The sequence below is a fragment of the Hippopotamus amphibius genome, chromosome 2 (assembly GCF_030028045.1).
Source record: "Hippopotamus amphibius kiboko isolate mHipAmp2 chromosome 2, mHipAmp2.hap2, whole genome shotgun sequence".
Lineage (NCBI taxonomy): Eukaryota > Metazoa > Chordata > Mammalia > Artiodactyla > Hippopotamidae > Hippopotamus > Hippopotamus amphibius.
Genome location: NC_080187.1, coordinates 115,152,370 through 115,175,262, shown reverse-complemented (window position 1 = coordinate 115,175,262; position 22,893 = coordinate 115,152,370). Strand labels below are relative to the sequence as shown.

General features: G+C 46.9%; 1 protein-coding gene across 1 annotated transcript; it reads right to left on the bottom strand.

The window, feature by feature from the left end:
• Positions 1 to 1,208: 1,208 nt before the first annotated feature.
• On the bottom strand, positions 1,209 to 8,524 carry LOC130844430 (NUT family member 2G-like). Its single transcript, XM_057720678.1, has 7 exons — positions 8,509 to 8,524; positions 5,865 to 6,579; positions 4,802 to 4,930; positions 3,605 to 3,777; positions 2,856 to 3,151; positions 2,429 to 2,545; positions 1,209 to 1,994 (listed from the first exon to the last, which is right to left on the bottom strand). The coding sequence occupies exons 1-7, from the start codon at positions 8,522 to 8,524 to the stop codon at positions 1,209 to 1,211; spliced, it is 2,232 nt and encodes a 743-aa protein (XP_057576661.1).
• Between the last annotated feature and the right edge of the window lie 14,369 nt (positions 8,525 to 22,893).

Here is a 22,893-nt window from a genome sequence, read left to right as displayed (position 1 = left end):
ACAGACACCTCTACCCTGCTGCCCTGCTGGGTGAGCTGTTCTTGTGAAGCATGGTCATAGTTTGTGAGGAGGAAGTGTTTTATATGTGACTACAAATCAGTGTTGACACCAGTACACACACATGTCCAGCCATGGGTGACAAAGGAAGGGACAGTAGTTGTGGGATGTCTTTGCAGACCCATAGGTCTCTAGGGCCAGGCCCCACAGCCACAGCAAGATGGGTCCTCCTCCCTCAGTTAAACAAGATGCTCCTGCACAGAAATCCCACACGTTCCACGAAAGGGCCCACCTGTCCTTTCCCTTATACATACCTTTAATGGGCGCCCCAGGAATTTCCTCTCACCATTCCCCTTGTTCCGTTCTCACTGGGATTAAGAGGTAGCTGTCGCCACCATCTCCACGTGGCAATACTCCCACTGAGATGAGAGGATGCTCCCCCGACAAGGAGGCAGAGAGGCAGACGGTCCTGTCCCTGGGGCCGAGACGTTCCCTCTCTGGTCAGACCACCCACACAGGAAACCCTGGATGAGCAGAGGATCATCCCAGCGTCCTCTGGCCGCTTCCGGGAAGCAGAGAGAAGCTCCCTAGAGACAAGGGCTGTCTCTGGGCTCCATCCCAGAAATGGGTTAGTGTCCAGAGGACTGAGACGCACAAAAGCAGCTCCCCTTCCCTAGATGGTTCAGGGATGCAGAAGGTGGTACAGTTGCCCCAGAAGGCACCTAGCCAGGCAGACTTGAGCGAGGGGGATGACAAGGGGTCTTTGGGGAGAGTGAGAGCTGGGTGCTCCCAGGAGCAGCCTGAGGGGTCCTGGTCTATGTGGAAGGAAGACTTGGCCCCCTGTAGATCCACAGCTCCTGTGATCTCCCTCATCCTTCCTTCCTCCCAGGATCCCTCTCTGTGGACCAGCTCAAACACAAACAAGATGACGGTGGCCTGAGAGCATCTCCCAACAAAACTATCTTTATTCACAAATTACATACCTCACTGCAAAGGTCCTGCTCCCACCCACACCCACCCAGACCGCACCCCCCCCACCTTCCTCACCCTCCATAACCCCACTTCCCCCTCTCCCCACCCTGGTGGTCCTGCCCTCCCTCCCTTTCCCCACATCAGCCAGGATCAGCACTGGCATGAGACCACAGGGAGCCCCTAGGGTCCCCTGCAGGCCGCCCCAAGGGGCTGGCACTGGAGAGCTGGCCCACGGTTCCCTACTGGCTGCAGTGCCGCTTCCTCCTGCCCCCTGAGGCAAAGGGGTCACACCTTCTCTTTCTCGGCTGTGTGGGGCGATCCAGCCCCAGAGCCAAGGCTGGCCTCCCAGAGACCCCTAGGTCAGCCCCGGGGACAGGCAGCTTCTCACCAGCAGCTGGGCCTCCACACGGAGCCCGCTTCCTAGACTTGGCGGCGGCTGGCGGAGCTGGGCTGAGGCCTGTTCCCTGAGGGGAGGGGCCCTGGGGAGCTCTCTGGGTCCCCCAACCTCCAGGGCCGACCAGCCCCGAGGCAGGGGCAGGACTCAGGCACAGGCCCCGGGGCAGGAGGTTGTGCTCAGAGGCCAAGAGGAAGGCCAGGCTGGGGAGGTCCCCCTCGTCCTCACTGGACCCGTCCCTGGGCCCTCGGGCCTCCTCAACAGGAGAGGCTCCTCTGAGAACGGAGGTATCCCTGGGGCCCAGTCGAGGGCCAGGGCGCCTTTGACCCTGGGGAGGGGACGGCCGTGCAGCCCGGAATGGAGGCAACTCCTGATGTCTGGGAGAGGGAACAAAGCCTTTGGGCCTGGACAGGCCAGTGTCTGTCTGGCTGAGCCTATGAAGGGCCTTGAAATCCATCTCTGGTGGGCAGGCGTCATCGCAGACCCCGAGCTGGGGGCCTCGGTCGTGCCTCTGGGCACCTTGCCCGGCGCGGGACTCAGAATGACTTGAGTCCATTCGGGGTGCGCTGTGACTGGGGGGTGCTCGCGCACCCTTGTCCTCCTTCAAGGCCAGGAGTCGTTTCTGCACCAGCTGGTAGGAGGGAGGAGGACAGTGACTGCTCCACGCACAGGTGTGAGAGGAGAAGCACTGGGCAGTGGGACAATGGCCCTCAGGGGTAGGAGGAGATGGGTGACCCCGGGACTTGAGTCCACATGCAGACACTGTGTGTTCCTGCCGTCCTCCTGCACCTGATTCCCAGCTGTGTGTCCTACGTCCCCTCGCGGCTCCCCATCCCTCCTTCCTGTTGCCCTGCACTGCACCCACCCCAGGCCCCCCAGGCAAGGGAGGGATGGACACAGCCACATGGGCCTCCTGTCCTGGGGTCCTATCTCTCCCCTGCTCACCAGAGTCCCTCCCTCCCATGTCTTACCTGGGTGTCCCTCGTCACCCCTTTTCTACCTGAGGTCCCTGGCTCCCCTGGCTCCCTGGGGTCCCTGAGTGTCCCTCTCCCTCCCCTGGCTCACCTCTTCAAGGGTGAGTCCTTCCTCCTGCTCCAGCTCCTCAGCTAGGGCCAAGAGATCCAGCTGTGCTTCTGGGGAAAGCAATTCCTCCAGGAATCGAGGGTGAATGACCACCTCCACCTGGGACAGAAGGAAGAGGCTGTGAGCATCCTTGGCCAGGAGTGGCCTGTGAGCCAAGGCCTGGAGGGAAAGTGAAAAGCCGAGACCCGCACCTCCTCCCCTCCACAAGGCGGGGATGGTTATCCGACACACACACACACACACACACACACACACACACCCCTCCCTACACACAAAGCCCCCCCCCCACTACAGCTCAAGAACAAGGAGCTGAGCTTAAGTCCCATTGGCCTGGGAGGAACCCAGATCTTGGGTGCTGAGAGTTCCACGCCCTGGAATCTAGCAGACCCCAGGCTCCAGGCCAGCCCACCTTGGTGATGAAGTCTTCCTGGGAACACAGCTGGTCAATGTAGCTCAGGAGATCTGGGTCCGGGTAGGTCCCGTCCTCCTCCTGCTTCAGCTCACTTCCGTCCTCTCCACATTCTGCATCTGACTCGCCCGTGGCTGAGTGGACAGGCCCCACCAGTACCTCCATGATGTCCACATACTCTCTCACAGCCCCAGGGGGAATCTCCTTGGGTGCCTTGGGCTCCAGGGGCCGCTGGGATCTGTGTGGCTTCGGGCGGGTAGGCTGGGCCCTGTGGCTGGCCTTCCTGGGAGCGCAGGCTGAGGCAGAGCAGGAAGGAGGGAAATAAGGTGAGGGGCTCCCAGTGCACCTCCTGACCACCGAGCACACGGTGGTGACTGCAGTGTTGGGGTGACATTGACGTGAGTGGGGGCGGGGTCAGGACCGCCTGAAGCCGTATGCACAGTGGGAGGGGCAGGTAAGGGGGGCATCTAAGAGAGTCCCATGTGAAGGAGTGTGGGACCTCTGATTTTCCTGGGGTCTCCCCATCAAGCCCACACTTTAGGCAGACTTTGTGTGGGGTCCTTTGATAGGGAGCTGGGAGAGGAGTTTCAAAACGGACCGAGTCAGAACCCCATTGTGACCAAGGGCTGCTGAGACCCGCCCCTCCCCCCCCGCCCCGCCTTTGGTAGCTGTTCTGGTTGAAAGACCAATGCCCTCTTGAAGGAAAAGGACCCATGTGGGGACAGTGGCCATCCCGAGGCCCTTGTTACCTTTGCCGTCAACGCCAGTGGGAATGTGGGTGCCTGGCTGAAGGCCCACGTTCGGGACTGGGGGCCCCCGAGGATCCAGCTTCAGTGGGGCTGGGGGAGGCAGGCCCTGTACCCCCTGTAGCCATTGCAACGTCTGAATCTGCATCTCCTCCTCTGCCTCAAATTCCATGAACCTAGGGGGTGACAGAGGCATAGGCCACCCTGAGCTAAAGGCCTGGGCTCTGGAGCCCAACAAAGGTGGCAGAGAACGAGGGATCGGGAGAGGATGTGCCTTGGGGCTGTCAAGGCCCTGAGATGCTGTCCACAGCAGAGAGCTGTGGAACCAATCCAAGATCTGGGACACTTCCTGCCTCACCAGCACTGGAGGGCATTGAACAGCATAGACCCACATCACTGAACTGGGCCAGGTCAACGGGACCCACAGCAGACCCACGGGACACCCTCCTCATGCCCCCGTCCTTATCTAGAACCACACGAACAGCCAGAGGCTGGATCAGACATGTGTTCCCCACAGGGGTCCTTGCCCGAATCCAGGATCCTGGGCTGGGACTGAGAGTCCTGGGACATAAACCTGCAGACAGGGCTCAGGAGAGGCTGGAGGACATGGACGCTGAGCATAGAGGGGAGCTTTCCTTTCCTCTGAGAGGCGCTTGTTTGATTTTGTTTTTTGAACCAAGGGGATTGCCATGGAGAAAACCCTGGAAGGGCTGACAACAGGCTGTCTTCCCCGGCCTCTTCAGGGATGCCAGGGTACCCAGGCAGGCCACTCTTCATGAGGAGCGGGGGTCCCAAATTCTATGTCAGTGGCCGCCAGCCACCCATCACTACGGAGGCAGCAGGCTGGTGGGTGGAGCGCATTCCCCTGCAGGGCCCTATGGCTGGAGCTGGACCCCTACCAGACTCACAGCTTTACCCCACCCCATCCTGAGACCTCCATGTCAACACAAGGGTGGGTGAGCATCAGGGGAGGGCAGAGCCCCGGTGGAGGAAGGACAGAAGACTCAGGCTCTGCAGGTGAAGGAGGGGCTCCTGGAGGGCAAAAGGGCCCCTGGGATGCAGGGACCCTGTGCTGGGTGACAGTCCTCCTCCTTTGTCCTCTCTGGTGGGCACCCCTACAGCCAGACCCTGCCCTGGGTCTGGCCCTCAGCCACCGCTCTCACCCACCCTGCAGCCCTTGAGCCCAGGACGCTGACTCACTTTTCCGCCATCTCGTAGTAGATCATGCGGTCAAAGTTGCTGGTGCGCTGCCACTCCTGCACGGCCAGCTGCTCTCTCTCCTCCAGTGCCATGGTGGGCTTCAGGTGGGCCAGGGATCGCAGCACTGGGCTGTAAGCCGTCGGGGTCCGTCTCCGTGACCAGCCCAGCCCCCACCTGCCCGACCCCACCCAGCCATGCAGACCACATGTCACTCAACGAACGTAAGGACGGGGAGAGGCAGGTGTCTGGGAGAGCAAGACAAGGCTGCCCGGCTACCACTGTCACCGCCTCACACTCCCTGGAGGATGACCACCCACTCCCAGGCTAGAGCTGGGACCTTGTGCTTGGGGAGCGCTCTTCCTCTTCAAGATTGCCTTTTCATAATCAAAATCACTCTCAGTAATGAGGCATGGCAGGTGCCAGGCAATCTGCTAACACATCATAGATTAGCCCAAGGAGTCTCCTGCACACTCCTCTGAGGTACGTGTAACTGTCCCCTTTTCACGAGGGACCTGCGGTTTAGGATGGAAAAGCCTGCCAGGCTCACAGCTCTCATAGGAGAGCGCCCTCGCCCTTAGGAGAGCTCTACCACGGCCCTGTTCCTATTGGGATTCTCCCGAACAATGAGAGCCAGGTGTGCATGAAGCTCTCTCCTGGGCCCCGCACCCCTAACCTCCTCTGAAGTCACAGCCCTGGCCATGCACACTCCAGTCCTGAATGAGGGGAGACAGCACCACAGGAGAGCGGGGCATCCACCCCGTGGCTCCTCACCTTACACCACAGCCCTCTGACTGCACGTCTCCAGTCAATATGACCGTGAGAATCCTAAGACATCGAGTTGATGGGGCTCACAAGGTGGTGGGGTCAGTTGACATAAGGCCCTGAAGGGATGTCATGAACGGGCAGAGTGACATGTATGACTGACTGTGTGCCTTCTCAGAGCATGGACATCGCCCTCAGACCTTCCTGCCATATCCCTAGAATCCTAACCTGTGAGTCCACCCACAGTTCCTCTTTATCTAAAATCTCCGATAAGCTCATGACCCCCTGCGAGTTCACTCACATGAGAAAGCAGGAAAGAGCTTCTGCATCAGGACTCTGCGGAAGGTGCCTCCGGGCCAGGGGCTTGAAGCGCTGCCAACGTCGGAAGTTCTCGCACACGCTCTTGGGGTTACAGGAGTCATCCTGCGCGGCCTTGGACTGGTTGGTGGCCAAGTTGCCCTCCCTGGAAGTGCCATGTGGCCGTGGCCCAGAGTTCGCTGGGGGGATGATGGGCGCCAGCTGGGCAGCTGGTGGTGGCGCTCGAGGAAGAAAGCTGGGGGTCCAGCCTCCCATGCCAGCCTGAGTCACTCCAACATCTGGAGCAGTCACAATGGTCTCCATCGCAGGACTTGCTAGGAATATGGATGCAGGACAAACAGCACTCCCACTGAGGGCCCCTGGGATGCGCCAGTTGAAGGGGGCCTGAGTAAGGACAAAGGTCTGAGTCTGGGGGGGCTCTACTGGCCTCCCTTCTGAGCTGACTTGGAAAATGACGTTGCAAGCCCCAGGGGCACTGGGGCCATGGCCACCATGAGCCAGCAAAGGTGTTGTGGGGAAAGCTGGCAGCAGCAGGGTGCTGCCAGGAGGGAAAGATGGGGTCATGGGGGGCGGCGGGTGCTGCTCCCGGGGTGGCCAGTGTTGGGGGCCAGGAACAGGTGGAGCAAAGGGCACTGCCGTGAAAGGAGACAAGGAGGCACCAGGGTTCATGGTCACATCCGTTCCCAGCACTGCAGATGCTGTTGAGGCAAAGGAAAGGGGTGAGTGCCGGAGGAGAATGGGCACCGGGGACTGAGGCTCTCTGGGGAAGCAGTGTGTAAATCTCCACAGGGGAGGGGCCTTTGGACAGGGGAGACTGTGCAGTGTGCAAATGTCTTGGAGTGATTTTCCTGCTCTGACCTCCAGTTGAGAAGTATTCCACTGGTGACCTCGCTCTATCCACCTGGTTCCCTGACCCTTGTCTGCCAAGAATAAACAGTCTCAGCAAGCACTGACTCGGAGAGCCTCCCTAAGGCGCCCCTGGCACCTAAGCCTCACAGGCTGTCTCCCAAGACCTGGAACTGGGTGGACATCTGCTCTGTGAGAAAGGCCCCTCAGCAGGTGCACCAGCAGTTTGGGAGCTTCTCCAAGGTAAGTTCTCGGCACCCAGATGCCCTTTGTGGACAGGCACTATTTAAAATCTTAGGGCCCCACCTCCTCCTCAGTCTTCCATTTCCTGATGCTCAGTATAAATCTTCTGTTTCTTTCCTAGCCTCACAAAACAAAACAAAGATGCTGGAAAAATCTCTCTCCAGTGGAATCCTGATACAAACCTATTACACCCCGGCCCAGCATGCAGCTGCATCTCAGAACCACCCACAGCAGACCCTTAACGTGAGCCAGGTCCTGCCACCCCCTCCCCAGTGCCCAGAGTCACTGTCATCACTCAGGGGTCTGTTCTGAGGAGGGGGGATCTGAGAATTAGGTGTGTGTCCCTTAGATTCTGTCATTTCACAGCCAGTGATGGTTGCAGAGGATCAAACAGGGGCCAGGGAATTATCATGTTACATTGGTTGTGGGAGTAAGACTGCCTGTGGTCTTTCCCCCTCCAGCTCCCTCTAACGGAAAGTGAGACGAACTGAGAAGCGGGCATGAGCCAGGTGCCATTGTGATCAAGTTGTCTGAAGCACCTGTCCAGGAGAACAAGGTACACAGCACGGTGCACCTGGTTAATCAGAACAGGTGTCATAGGACGTCTAATAACACAGAAGATGTCTTCCTGCCTCTGGGTGACACTCCTTCCCCCTTTGTAAAGGGAATCAGCCTTCACACACATTCCACCCCAACCAGCCGCACTCCACATCAGTTCCCTGTCCATGAAGGAGTGACACCAAATATGAACAAACTCTTCCTCTCAAGGCAGGCCTGAGGGTCCGCCATGAGATACTAGACAAGATGACATAGGTCTGAAGAACTGCATTTCCACAAAAGGAAGAGCCATTCCCAACAACCTGGGACCCCCAGCACTTTCTTGGCTGAAGCTACATGGTTGCCCATCCCCTGTTGGATCCAAGGCAACAGTTAGCTGAACGGAGAAGTGAGCTCTGGGCTGGAAGGAGTGGAGGAGGTCTGGGCTGCGGCAGTTAGAGGAACTTCCTGCCTAGCTCTGGGAGAGGACACTTCACTGCAGGTGTGGCCACACACAGCCCCACTGAATAGTTTTCTGACTAAGACCATCTGTCCCCCTGGCCCCATTAGACACATTAGCTCCAGTTCACATCCCTTAGAGAGATATGGTGGGGCAAGCTTCAGCTGCCTGAGGAACCCAACACAGGGCTAGGCTTTCCTCGTGACCCTCCCTGTGTCACGACCAGGACATCACCCACATCCCTACACACACGTTTCAAAGAGGCTTGTCTCCCTTCTAGAAAGAATCAACCTCCCTACTGCCATCCTTTCTCCATACTCAGGCCAGTTCCCCTTCAGCCACCTCCAATGACCTCCTCCTGCCCCGTACAGTCTCAGAGTGCTTCAGGCTCCCCAGTCTCCCCAGGAGAGAGGGCCCAGAGCTCTCTCCTTCCTCTACTCCAGTCCAGCTATGTGCCCACATGTCAACTGTCACCTGTGAACCTCAAGGGTTTGATGGATGGCAGGGTCTCTGAGAACACACCCCCAGCCTACAGGCTTACCTCCTTCTAAAACCATCCCGCAGGCTTGGGCATGGACGATCGCTGCCTCAGCCGCGATGAGAAAAGTCAAAACCAGGATCCAGAGAGTGACCTGCTCCAGCAGATGCTCAACATCCAAGTAAAGGAGGGAGAAGTTTGAATCTAAACTATAGAATGTGGGACAGAAACATTCTGCAGCGGGGGAGGGGCAGAGGGCAGGTGGGCCTGGGTGGGATGGGGAGACATTCCATGAGGGCTCTGGCAGGTAGGCAAGAACTGAAGTTCCTTCCACATTACACGGTGGCAGTGCAATTTGTATGTGCCTCTGTGGGCGATTTATAAATTGCTTTTTAGAGTCATAGCAGCAAGGTTGGATTTGATGTTCTCTTTATTTCGCTTCTTTCTCCATCAACCTACTTTTGTGTCCCTCAACCCACTCTGCTTCCTACCTGGCTGTTGACTTACTTCAACAGAGACTAGACTTTCGGAACAAAATTCAGAACTTTTAGTCTGATAAACACTTGGGTATTTACGGCCACGTGGAACCAAGTGTTTGAAATTAGGATTGTCTCAACAGATGCAGCATGGTTGATTGCTGTATGTACATCATTCCCAAGGAAGTGGTCCTTGTGCTCCAACCAACATCCACCAAGAGCAGCCTTACTAATGCTCCTTTGTGCGGGAAAGCCCCCCTCCATCAAAAAATCATCATGCAGCCCACATGTCTAAGAGCAGAATTCACTAAATGTGTTTCTCATAGTATTACATTGTTGTTAAATATTTTGTACCTTTTTAAAATTTTCATATAATAGTTTAACAAATAGTACCTTTGCATGGTTCAAGTTCAAATTGTGCAGAATGGAATTTGCACTCACGCCTCCTCCTCCCACCTCTTTCCCATGTCAACCCAATCCTCTTTCCCAGAGGAAACCATTATTATGTTTCATTAAAATCTTTCCAGAGATACATTGTGCAACTAAAAGTGAATGCAATCTATTTTCATTTTTGAAAATGTCTGCAGTTGTTTTCTGGTTGAAAATTCATATGTGTTCCAACATGTCTGAGGATATTTCCAATGATTGTCTTTGTGTTGGTATCATGGCTCTTCTATTTTTGCACCAGATCCCTAGAACAAGAATTTCTACACTCGCTTAAATTTCAAAGTACCTGAAAGAATAGGGTGGCCAGATCTAGCAAATAAAAATAACAAATGCCTAACTGAATTTGATTTTTGTATTTCGCAAAAACAATGAATTAGTTTTTAATATGTGTGTCTTATGCAATATTTTGGACATAGTTTTACTTGCAAATTCTTTCCCTGTTTTTCTGAAATTTGCATTTAACTGGAAAGCTGTATTTTATCTGGCAACACTACCAAAAATGTATCATATATTAAGCTATTATTAGTTACTCATCCTTGTGAGAAAGTGAACTCGGAGTAAAGAGACTGAAGTGTGCATCTTGGCTTCAACACGAAACCCAGTTGCAAATACACACAAAATCTGCAGGCTCTTTGAATGAAATGGATTTGGAAGAGCCATCATATAGCATTGAATGTCTCGGCTTAGGAGGGGGAGGGACAGAAGTAAGGAACAAGAAGGCAGAAAATCTTCTTCTCTTTCTTTATGTTAAGGGACTAAACATCGTAGAGCGCTGTTTTTTCTAGGTGTTAAAAATCCACTACCCATGAAATGGATGTGCACCTTGAGACAATGCCAAGACTTTATCCACCAATGTTCAATCCCCATTCATACAAACCCACTTCCATCTAAATCCTACCCTGCAAGCCCAGCTTATAAGCTTGTGCATTTCCTGCCTCCATTACTTACCCTGACTCTTTAGAATCTAGGCTCATCAGTGCATACGGTCTCATATGCATGGGAATCATGGTAGCAATGCTTTTTTAAAAACATGTTTGAGTCTTATTTTCATACTGAGAATCAATGTCACTTTATCACTATCAAGATGATATGAAAGAGTATTCATGTCTTGTGTTGTGAGAAGAGAGGATTGTTAAGAAACTTGTCAAGGAAGATGAAGAGTGAAAACCTCAGAAGATTGAAACCCAATCTTTTGGGAGACAAGATTCCCTCACTGCTGTAGCAGCAGAATTCTTACTGATTGTAGGGTGTTGGGGAAGGAAAGAGAGGTTTAGAAGGACTTTTCTACACTGTGAAAAAGACTCCTGTTGGTGCTTAAGACATTCCTTGCCCCTTGTCAGGAAAACTTGCCTCAAAAGAAGATGAGAAGATGAGGTGAGAGTATTTCAAACAATATCTTGGTGAACTTTATATAAAGAAACTCCTGTTGGGGACTGAAAAAAAATAAACAACTTGGAAATATTGCTGAGTACTTGAGCTTTTATCATGAAACAAAACGGAAATGATTTTCAACCAATAACTTCATTCTAGAGGGATGGTGAGGCACAATATTGTACCCAGGCACTCAAGAAAGCCAGGCTTCCTTGCTGCTTCCCCTTCTTTTCAACCAGTTATTTACAAGATTCTCACTCATAACTCTGACACAGTATCTGAATGAGTCTTCTCAGGGCCACTGATACAAAAATTACATTGTGGAAAAATTATCCAGTCCCAATACTGTGATCATTTTTGTACTGCTTCAAAATCCTACACCCCAGAGACAGATAATCAAATTAGCCCGAATGGAATTTGGAAAGACCTGTCACGGAAGGGAGCATCTAAAAGTCCTTTGGATCATGATCTCTGACCATTCCTGCAGAGACGTTGGGAGCAGGCATTGGCTACTGAGAAAAAAACATCTCTGGACACAGATCACAAGCCTCAGAAGACAGTTCATCTTCCACTCAATCACGGAACAATAGAGAAACGAAGAGATACCATGTCCGTGTCTCGTGGGGTTTTCAAATCTGTGCACTTGGAGGCTCTTAGTGCTGTTAGATGTGAGGGGTCTTCAGAAACATCCTGTTGAGTGAGAAATGCTCTAACCTTGCAACTGACCAGAAAGAGGATCTGGTGATTGAAGTTTCTTTGGGAAGCATTATAAAGGTCAATAAGCTGATCCCACTATTTATTATTTTTATTGCCAACTGCAATTCTGCAATATATTACCAAAAAGGAGAAAGGCAGAGTAAAATTCTTCCCATACTACCTGCTGTGTTGATATTGACTCATTGTCACAGCTCGCTCAAAGCTGTAACAAAAACTTGACCAAGGAAACACCTGTGAATCAACATTTATTGAAAAACCTCCATGTATTGAATATACTAAGAATAAATATTCTTGTAGAGTAAATGCGTTTGGAAAACCTCTTGGAATGGAGTCAGGAGACAGTATCTCGGAGTGTTTCCCAGGTCTGAAATTCTTTGCTAGGTTGTTCTTTAAGGGAAACTGCAGGCTTGCTGGGAAAAAGGACCTACTGTTTTGAAAGGTACAGACAAGAACCAGGGAACTGCAGTCCACAGAGCTAGAAAGCACTTGCCCCAATTTGAGGATATTGTGCTTGAGCTCTTGAAACTCTGTGTTTGTAAGTGTGTGGATTTCACGTGTGCAATTTAAAAATCACGAGTGCTCATCTCACAAGAGCTGGTTTTGAGAAAAGACCGCCACGAAGGTTGCCGGTGAGGAGACACCACCAGAAAGGGTCGCTGATGCCCCCCAGCCCTCCCTTTCTCTCCTCTCCTGCAGGGACCTTGTGGCCCCGCGCCTGCACACATGCGCACGCCCACTGGGGGCGGGGCTCTCGGGCACGCGGACAGCCAACCTCCAACGGGCGTCTGTGGAGCACGCTGCTGGGGAAGACAGGGGCGCATGCACGCGAGTGCTAGGGGCGGGCCGCAACGGCCTTCCTGGCTGGGGGCGGGGCCTCTGATGGCGGCCTATAGCCTCAGTAATATGAACCCTGAGGTAAGGGATACTGGGAGTCTTCACCCCTAGGTGTGACTGCTCCGCGCTGCTGTTCACCCTGTGGGTCATGTGTGCCCTTGTCCTTGCAGGGAGACTCCCCGCGTTGGGGATTCACGCCCCCATAGAGCCCGAGACCCCGAGGGGTTTACACCAGGAGTATTGGCTCCACTGGGGAGCAGGCTGCGTGGCCGGTGCGGGGACGGCGGGGCCTGCAGTGGGGGGTGGACGGTGTGTGTGAGGTTACACAGGCGCCTCTGGTCTGCGCCTTCTGAGGAGAGCAGGCACTGGAGGGAAGCGCTTCCCATGGGAAACCGTCATCTGGTTCAGGTCACTGGAAAATGAGGGAAGAGCTAATGAACAGCGTCATAGTTTCACTAGTAAATTTTTTTTTAAGGATTCTCTGGTTTTTAGTAAATTTGCCAAGTTGTACAGTCATCACCAGAATCCAATTTTAGAACATTTCCATCATCCCAGAAAGATCCTGGTGCCAATTAACAGTCACTCCCCATCCCCCGCCCCCGCAGCCCTAGGTAACCAGTCATCTACTTTCTGTTCCTATACTATAGGTTGACCTTTTCTGGATTTCATATCAGTGGGATAAAATAATATGTGGTTTTATGCGTTTGCCTTCTTTCACTGAGCTTAATGTTTTTGAAGTTCATCCATGTTGTAGCGTGTATCAGCAGTTTGTTCCTTTTTGTTCCTGAGTGGTGTTACAGTGTGTGGAGGCACCACATTTCTGTCTCTCTGTTCACAGCTGATGGACATTGGGATTGTTTCTGGTTTGGGGCCGTCTTTAAAGACTCACACAAGTTTTTGTGTGGACCTATGTAGAGGTTTTTTATTTTTCATATTTACCCCCCCCCCCTTTTTTTTAATCTTTATTGGAGTATAATTGCTTCACAGTGCTGTGCTAGTTTCTGCTATACAACAAAGTGAAGCAGCCATATGTACACACATATCCCTGTATTTCCTCCCTCCCAAGCCCCACTCCCAACCGCCCCATCTCACCCTTCCAGGTCCTCAGGAAGCATCAAGCTGATCTCCCCACGCCCTGCAGCAGCTTCCCACCAGCCATCCACTTCACACCCCGCAGTGAGCATATATCAATGCTACTCTCTCACTATGTCCCAGCTTCCCCTCCCGCCTTCCCCCAGTGTCCTCAAGCCCGTTCTCTATGTCTGCATCTCTGTTCCTGCCCTGCCACTAGGTTCCTCAGTACTGTTTTTCTAGATTCCATATGTATGTGTTAGCACACGGTATTTGATTTTTTCTTTCTGCTTTACTTCACTCTGTATGACAGACTCTAGGTCCAAGCCACCTCACTACAAATAGCTCAATTTCATTCCTTTTTATGGCTGAGTAATATTCCATTGTATATATGTGCCACATCTTCTGTATCCATTCATCTGTCCACGGACATGTAGGTTGCTTCCATGTCCTGGCTATTGTAAATAATGCTGCAATGAACATTGTGGTGCATGTATATTTTTGGAACATGATTTTCTCAGGCTATATGCCCAGGAGTGGGATTACTGGGTCATATGGTAGCTCTATTTTTAGTTTCTTAAGGAACCTCCATAGCCTTCTCCATAGTGGCTGCACCAATTTACATTTCCACCAACAATGCAGGAAGGTTCCCTTTTCTACATACCCTCTCCAGCATTTATTGTTTCTAGACTTTTTGATGATGGCCATTCTGACTGGTGTGAGGTGATACTTCATTGTGGTTTTGATTTGCATTTTTCTAATGATTAGTGATGTTGAACATCTTTTCATGTGTTTGTTGGCAGTCTGTATGTAATCCTTGGAGAAATGTCTATTTAGGTCTTGTGCCCATTTTTGGATTGGGTGGTTTTTTTTTTTGATATTGAGCTGCATGAGCTGCTTGTGTATTTTGGAGATTAATCCTTTGTCAGGTGCTTCATTTACAAATATTTTCTCCCATTCTGAGGATTGTCTTTTTGTCTTGTTTATGGTTTCCTTTGCTGTGCAAAAGCTTTGAAGTGTCATTGAGTCCCACTTGTTTAATTTTGTTTTTCTTTCTATCATTCTGGGAGGTGGATCAAAAAGGATCTTGCTATGGTTTATGTCATAGAGTGTTCTGCTTATGTTTTCCTCTAAGAGTTTTATAGTGTCTGCTTTTACATTTAGCTCTTTAATCCATTTTGAGTTGATTTTTGTGTATGGTAGTAGGGACTGTTCTAATTTCATTCTTTTACACCACTTATTGAAGAGCTGTCTTTTCTCCATTGTATGTTCTTGCCTCCTTTGTCATAAATTAGGTGACCATATGTGTGTGGTTTATCTCTGGACTTTCTGTCCTGTACCAGTGATCTATATTTCTGTTTTTGTGTCAGTCCCTTACTGTCTCGATTACTGTAGTCTTGTAGTATAGTCTGAAATCAGGAATCCTGATTCCTCTGGCTCTGTTTTTCTTTCTCAAGATTGCTTTGGCTATTCTGGGTCTTTTGTGTTTCCATACAGATTGTAAATTTTTTTATTCTAATTCTGTGAAGAATGCCATTGATTATCTGATAGGAATTGCATTGAATCTGTAGATTACCTTGGGTAGTATAGTCATTTTCACAATATTGATTCTTCTGGTCCAAGAACCTGGTATATTCCTCCATCTTTTCATGGCATCTTTGATTTCTTTCATCACTGTTTTATAGTTTTCTGAATACAAGTTTTTTTGTATCCTTAGGTAGGTTTATGCCTAGGCATTTTATTCTTTTTGTTGCAGTGGTAAATGGGATTGTTTCCTTAATTTCTCTTTCTGATCTTTCATTGTTAGCATATAGGAATGCAAGAGATTTCCATGCATTAATTTTGTATCCATCAACTTTTCCAAATTCATTGATGAGCTCTAGTAGTTTTCTGGTGGCATCTTTAGGATTTTCTATGTATAGTGTCATATCATCTGCAAACAATGACAGTTTTACTTCCTCTTTTCCAGTTTGGATTCCTTTTCTTTCTTTTTCTTCTCTGATTGCTGTGGCTAGGACTTACAAAACTGTGTTGAATAAGAGTGGCAAGAGTGGACATCCTTGTCTTGTTCCTGACGTTAGAGGAAATGCTTTCAGTTTGTCATCATTGAGAATAATGTTTGTTGTGGGTTTGTCCTATATGGCCTTTATTATGTTGAGGTGTTCCCTCTGTGCCCACTTTCTGGAGAGTTTTTATCGTAAATGTGTGTTGAATGTTGTCAAAAGCTTTTTCTGCATCTTTTGAGATGATCATGTGGTTTTTATTCCTTAATTTGTGAATATGGTGTATCACATTGATTGATTTTCATATATTGAAGAATGCTTGCATTCCTGGGATAAATCCCACTTAATCATGATGTATGATTCTTTTAATGTGTTGTTGGATTCTGTTGGCTAGTATTTTGTTGAGGACATCTATGTTCCTCAGTGATATTGGTGTATAATTTTCTATTGTTGTGATATCTTTGTCTGGTTTTGGTATCAGGGTGATGGTGGACTCACAGAACTTGGGAATGTTCCTCCTTCTGCAATTTTTTGGAAGAGTTTGAGAAGGATAGGTGTTAGCTTTTCTCTAAATGTTTGGTAGAATTCACCTGTGAAGCCAACTGGTCCTGGATTTTTGTTTGTTGGAAGATTTTTGTATTACAGTTTCAATTTCATTACTTGTGATAGATCTGTTTATATTTTCTAATTCTTCCTTATTCAGTCTTGGAAAATTGCACCTTTCCAAGAATTTGTCCATTTCTTCGAGGCTGTCCATTTTATTGGCATAAAGTTGTTTATAGTAGTATCTTATAATCCCATGTACTTCTGCAGTGTCAGTTGTGATTTCTCCTTTTTCATTTCTCATAGTATTGATTTGTGTCCTCTCCTTTTTTTTCTTGATGAGTCTGATTAAGGGCTTATCAATTTTATCTTCTCAAAGAACCTACTTTTAGTTTTATTGATCTTTGCTATTGTTTTCTTTATTTCTATTTCATTTACATGTGCTCTAGTCTTTATGATTTCTTTCCTTCTTTCTTTAGTTGTTTTAGGGTTATGGCTAGATTGTTTATTTGAGACTTTTCTTGTTTTTTGTGGTGAGGCTGTATTGCTATAAACTTCCCTCTTAGAACTGCTTTTGCCGCATCCCATAGATTTTGGGTCATTGTGTTTTCATTGTCATTTATTTCTACGTATTTTTAAATTTCTTCTTTGATTTCTTCAGCAATGCTTGGTTATTGAGTAGTGCACTGTTTAGCCTCCATGTATTTGTGTTTTTTACAGTTTTTTCCATGTAATGGATTTCTAATCTCATAGTGTTGTGATCAGAGAAGATGTTTGATGTGATTTGTCTTCTTAAATTTTCTGAGTCTTAATTTGGACCCAAGATGTGATCTATCCTGGAGAAAGTTCCATGTGCACTTGACAAGAAAGTGTATTCTGCCACTTTCATGTGGAATGTCCTATAAATATCAATTAAATGTATCTGGTCTATTGTGCCATTTAAAGCTTGTGTTTCCTCGTTTATTTTCTGTTTGGATGATCTGTCCTTTGGTGTAAGTGGGGTGTTAAAGTCCCCTACTATTATTGTGTTACTGTTGATTTCTAATTTTATGGCTGTTAGCATTTGCCTTATGTATTGAGGTGCCCCCACGTTGGGTGCATAAATATTAACAATTGTTATATTTTCTTCTTGGATTGATCTTTTGATCATTATGTAGTGTCCCTCCTTGTCTCTTGCAACATTCTTTATTTTAAAGTCTATTTTACGTGATATGAGTATCGCTACTCCAGCTTTCTTTTAATTTCCATTTGCATGAAATATCTTTTTTGCATCCCGTCACTTTCAATCTGTATGTGTCCCTGGGTCTGAAGTGGGTCTCTTGTAGACAACATATATGTGGGTCTTGTTTTTGTATCCATTCAGCCAGTCTGTGTCTTTTGGTTGGTGCATTTAGGCCATTTACATTCAAGGTAATTATCGATATGTATATTCCTATTACCATTTCCTTAGTTGTTTTGGGTTTGTTTTTGTGGGTCTTTTTCTTCTCTTGTGTTTCCCTCATAGAGAATTTCCTTTAGCACTTGTTGTAAAGCTGGTTTGGTGGTGCTGAATTGCCTTAGCTTTTGCTTGTCTGTAAAGCTTTTGATTTCTCCATCAAATCTGAATGAGATCCTTTCTGGGTAGAGCAATCTTGGTTGTAGGTTTTTCTCTTTCATCACTTTAAGTATATCCTTCCCCTCCCTTCTGGCCTGTAGAGTTTCTGCAGAGAAATCAGCTGATAACCTTATAGTGTTCCCTTTGTATGTTGTTTTTTGCTTTTCCTTGCTGCTTTTAATATTTTTTCTTTGAATTTAATTTTTGTTATTTGATTAATATGTGCCTTGGTGTGTTTCTCTTAGGGTTAATCCTGTATGGGATTCTCTGTGCTTTCTGGACTTGGGAGACTATTTCTTTTCCCATGTTAGGGAAGCTTTCCACTATAACCTCTTTGAATATTTTCTCAGACCTTTCTTTTTCTCTTCTTCTTCTGGGACCCCTAATTCAAATGTTGTTGCATTTAGTGTTGTCCCTGAGCCTGTCCTCAATTGTTTTCATTCTTTTTTCTTTATTCTCTTCCTTGGTATTTATTTCCACCACTCTATCCTCTATCTCACTTATTTGTTCTTCTGCCGGGGTGGAGTCAAGATAGGGGCATGGGAGGATGTGGAGTTCACATATCCCCATAACTAGGTCAGTTGCCGGAAGTTAGTGGGGGAACTCGAGGTCCAAGAAGACCAGAGGAATCCTTGAATGACCAGTTAGGACATGGGGAAGTCAGGGCGGTAGAGAAGTGGAGGCTGGAGAGGACCGGCACCCCTGAGGGTTAGCTGGGGGAGGGGGGAGATTCCCACCTGGAGGGACACTGCGGGCCTTGGAGGATGAGAGGGGAGAGCCTCTAGTTTTCCCCTGACCAATTGGCTGGGAGGCCTGCTGGGCTCCCTGGCCGAGCCCTCTACCCTCCGAGGCCCCCTCTGTTGCTTGGGTCCTAGGGGTGTAGGAGGGAGGCAGGAGGGGGGAAAAGGTGGAGAGGCAGACTAGTAACTTTTTAAACATAAAATTATCAATCAACACTTATGTTCAAAGTGTACTCTTTTGTCAGTGATGGGAGTAAGTTTGCTGACTCTACAATATGCATTTATTTATAGTCTGATACTGTCAAATCATGATGGAATTGCAAGCATAGATTGGCTGATGATGCAAGAGTTCAGCAGAAATCAATGAAAGCATTAGGTAAGAATCAATTTGGTATATAGAATTTACAGTGAAGAGTATTGTACATTTTAAATTATTTGCAAATTATGTGCACACATCCATTATATCATTAAAATTTATTGCATGGTATATATCTCCACACTTCTTTAGGGAGTGCTGATTAGGCTGTTGAGGCTTTGCTTGATAATACACCACTGCAAGTGCGTGTGTCTGGGGCTTAAGGTAGTTTATATTTGTTTTCTGGGGTAGTGAAATTACTGTGTGGGTGTGTTTGTAGTGTGAGTTACATATGTGTGTGTTTGTGGCTTGTTGGAATTCAGTGTTTGTTAAGGATGTTAAGATGTCATGTGCTTGTTTTTGGCAATTGGGAAGTAGTGGGTGTTTGTGTGTATCTGGAAGTGTGATGTGGTATATGTGTATTTGTAGATCTCCCAGAGACTGTAGGGCTTCATGGGCAGTGGGTGGTTTTATGTATATCATTATTTGTGAGTCTGCTGGGAATGTGTTTCCATGAGCTTCTGGCTTGAGGTTTATTTGTACATTTATGGAGCTGGTGGGAGTCTGATTAGTGTATTTGTATTTGTGGGTTGGTGATGTCTGTGTGGATATTTGGGGTTAAGTGGAAGACATGAGTGTGTTTTTGTGAGAGTGGATGTAGTTGAGTTTATGTAGAGGGTTTGAGATGCAATTTGGTTATACTCAGGGTGTTCGGGTTATGTATTTGTAGTGTAAGACTTTGGGAATGTGCATGTGTGTGTGTGTGTTTTCCCCCAGCACGTTAGAAATGTGTGTCTAATGGTGGGTTTGGAAGGGTTAGGTGCATGTGCATATTGGCAAAGTTGGAAAAAGTGCTTGTGTCTATTATTTTTGGTGTAGGGTCATGTATTTTGCCTATTTTTGAAAAGTAGAGGAATCATTTGTAGGTATTCAGGGCATGCTGTATTACTACATGTGTTTCTTTGGTGGTTTTCAGGAATTATGTGTTTTGAGGTGTGTGAGGGCAAGTGTATGACTGTTTTATGGGGCTGGTGGTATATTGTATATGTGCAGATGACTGGGTTGTGTGGTGTGGGATTTATAGGAAGCTGTATTCTAGAAGCAAGTGGAGTTATTTCAGTGAGTATTTGGGACTGTGGGTTTATGTATATGCAGATAGTGTGAAACTTTATGTTTATATTTGGGTATAGGGTGGTATGTTTCCATACTTACAGCATGCTTAGTAATTGTGGGTATATTTGGGGCTTGTGGTGAGAAACATGTAGGTTGAGTTTGTGCATGTATTCAAGGAACGTAGCAGATTGCATGAATATTTTCTAGAGTATGTGTTTGCGTTTTTCATTAGGGGGTTATTTGTATCTGAAAGTGAGTATTTTTGTGTTGATAGTGTAATGGAGTTATGTGTATAGTGAGAGAATTTATTTGTACTGAAGGTATGTGATATGATTCTAGGTGAGTAGGGGTCTGGAGGTTTCAGATGTGTAATTTGGGACTTGGAAGGGGTTTTATGTGTATTTATATATGATATGCTGGAGATGTGTCCTTGTGTCTTCGGAGTGTGTACTGGTTTGTGTGTATATCCATCAGCACATGGGTGAATTCATAGGGTTTGGGTTTGTCAGAAATGGACACAGTGGTTTCGCAGAATGCTGGGATTTTTGTGTTTGGAAATGTTTGGGGATTGTGGTGGTAACACTGGATTCTGGAAATGTTATGATGATATATAGTGTTTTGCAGGATATATATATTTAGAGAGTGGGAATATTTGCTGGTGTGTGTATCCATGAGTATGTGGGGGTTGTGAGTGTATAGTAGCTACAGTTAAGGGATTGTTGGTGTTTTTGTGTTTTGTGTGCATCTATTAGAGCATGGGGGGTGTATGTTCATGGTTAGTTTATGAGTGTGTGCATAGGGGCTTTGTGTGTGTATTAAAGCCCTCAGGGGTCCTCTTTGTGTCACTTCTGGAATGTAATGGTTGAAGAACTTGGTGGAGTTGCTTGTATGTGTGTTTTCAGTGTTTGTGGGATAGTCCTCCATATATTTGGTAAGTTTGCTTGTTTTGTGGCTGTGTGTGTGTTTAGGTTCATGGGGCTTATGGGGTGTGTATTCTGAGATGCGGGAGAGGTTCAGTGTGCGTATTTGGAGACAGGCTGTGTAGGTTGTGTGTTCAGGAATTGTGGAGTATATGTATTTTAGGACTGTGGGATTGTGTGTGGGTATTTTTTGGGTGGCTCATGAAACAGCTATATACTTGGTGGTTTTTTGAGAGCCTGTGTGTCTGTAGGTTATTTGTTGTGAATATAGGGGTTGTATGTTGGTTGCATATGTTTGTATTTGAGCACATTCAAGGTGAGTGGTTTTGTGTAAAAATCAGGTAGTGAAAGGTGTTTTGTATGTATATTCAGGTTTCAGGTAGCGGTTGTATGGTTGTGTTTAGTGTATATGAAAGATTGTATGTTTTTAGGTATATTCTGGAGATATGTAGTGTGGTTTTGTTTGTATATTTGTGGTGAGAGTTCAGGGCGTTACTTAGGGGGCAGTCAGATGTGTGCACATATGTGTAGGAAAGGGGATGGGGTGCACTGGAACTGGCTCGTAGTAGCTTGGTATAGTCAATGGTGCATATCTCTTCCCAGCTCTGTGACATCAGGTTGAAAGTAGTCATGTTGAGAACAGTTACACCAGGTAAGTGGTGAAGCTCCATAAATCAAAGCTTTCCTACCTACTCTGGAAAGCATTTTATTACGCATTCATCAGCATTTATCACTGGTGTGTGTGTGTGTGTGTGTGTGTGTGTGTGTGTGAAGCAAAAATATTCAGGCATCAATGGGTATGTGTATGGGAGACTCTATAAGAATTTCGAGTAAGGCATTCAGAGGCTGTGGGCCTTTGTATGTGTGCCTTGACCCTGGTGAATCAAGTTGGTGCATTGTTTTTTTTTCTTTGCCCATGTACTTTTAATGTTACGAGTATATTTTGTTTCAATTCTGACAGTATTTTATGCTATAATTGATATGTTTTATTTACAAAAAATATAACAAAATTTTCTTCTACTTCATTTGGTTTTTAGAAAGACTCTGTTTTGTTCCAAGGAATCTTTATATGTATACCTGTTACAGTGCCCTTAATTTTACTTTTTCTTAAAAAATCCTTTGCTATCTAGTCTGTGAGTTTTCAATGGTACTCGTTGGCACTCATATATACAACAGTCAGTTACCTTTTTTCAAATTTCAATCTTCTCTCGCTCTTCACCTTCCATTTTTAATGGAATTCTTACCACATAGTCAGAACATAGAACAATTAAACACTATTCTCTCACCCATTACCCTACTCTTGTGTTATTGTTTGATTTACAATTAAATATATTAATCACCAGCAATCATTTACCAAAGTTTCCTCACTCTGTGCTGTTTACATGAACTCACCCTATAGTAGATTCCTCATGAATGCCTCACCTGTACAATAGTCCCTGGGTTCTTGCACAGTTGAAATGATTTACCTATAGACTTGAAATGTTAGAGGCAGCTTGGCTGAATATAAAAACGTCGGTTAACTTTTCTTCTATGGAATATTTTGAAAATGCTGTCCCACTGTTGCTTTGCATTGTATGTTGCTCTTGAGAGGCTGGTGCTAGACTAATATTCTCATTATAGGTAATTTGATTATTTTGTTTAGAGGATCTGATGATTTTTTTCCTTGGAGACGTTTTACTAACATATTTCTCAAAATTATTTGTTTTGAATCATTTTCCCAGGTACAAGGTAGGAGCTCGCCACATGTAAATTTATCTTTTATTTCCAGATAGTTTTCTTGCCTTACAGATGTAAATATCAATGTTTATTTCTGTTGTATTTCTTTTTCTTTTCTAGTAATTCTAATTATATAAAGAGCAGATTTGTTTTTCCTTGCCTGCCTGGCACTTCATCCACTTTTGCCTTAAACATTTTTACTCTTTTAAAACATTCTCAGATGTACTCTCTTGGTTCTTTTCCTGCCTTTCCTCAAAGTCCCTTATTGAAATTTTATTCCAGTCTCTACTCACTTGGGCACCCTCTAATTTGTTCTCCATTTCCTGGTTGACTTTGTTTTTTCTCCAATTCCTTTTCTGAGCTTGATTGACTTTCTTTGCATTTTTTTAATGTGTTTTGTCCTTTTTTTTGTCATTAGTTTTTAAAATTTCTGTTTCAGTGCCTTTTTAAATTATTGTTTTAAAACTAATTGCTTGTTTATGAATATTTAATTCAGTTTGCAAGTTTGTTACAGTATTCTTCTGTTCCCTTATTAATTTTTGGAAAGA

Coding starts and splice junctions, on each gene's coding strand:
- LOC130844430 (XM_057720678.1), bottom strand. Junction 2,546..2,855: donor AGGAAGACTTCATCACCAAG/GTGGGCTGGCCT, acceptor CTTCTGTCCCAG/GTGGAGGTGGTCATTCACCC. Junction 1,995..2,428: donor AAGGACTCACCCTTGAAGAG/GTGAGCCAGGGG, acceptor CCCTCCTACCAG/CTGGTGCAGAAACGACTCCT.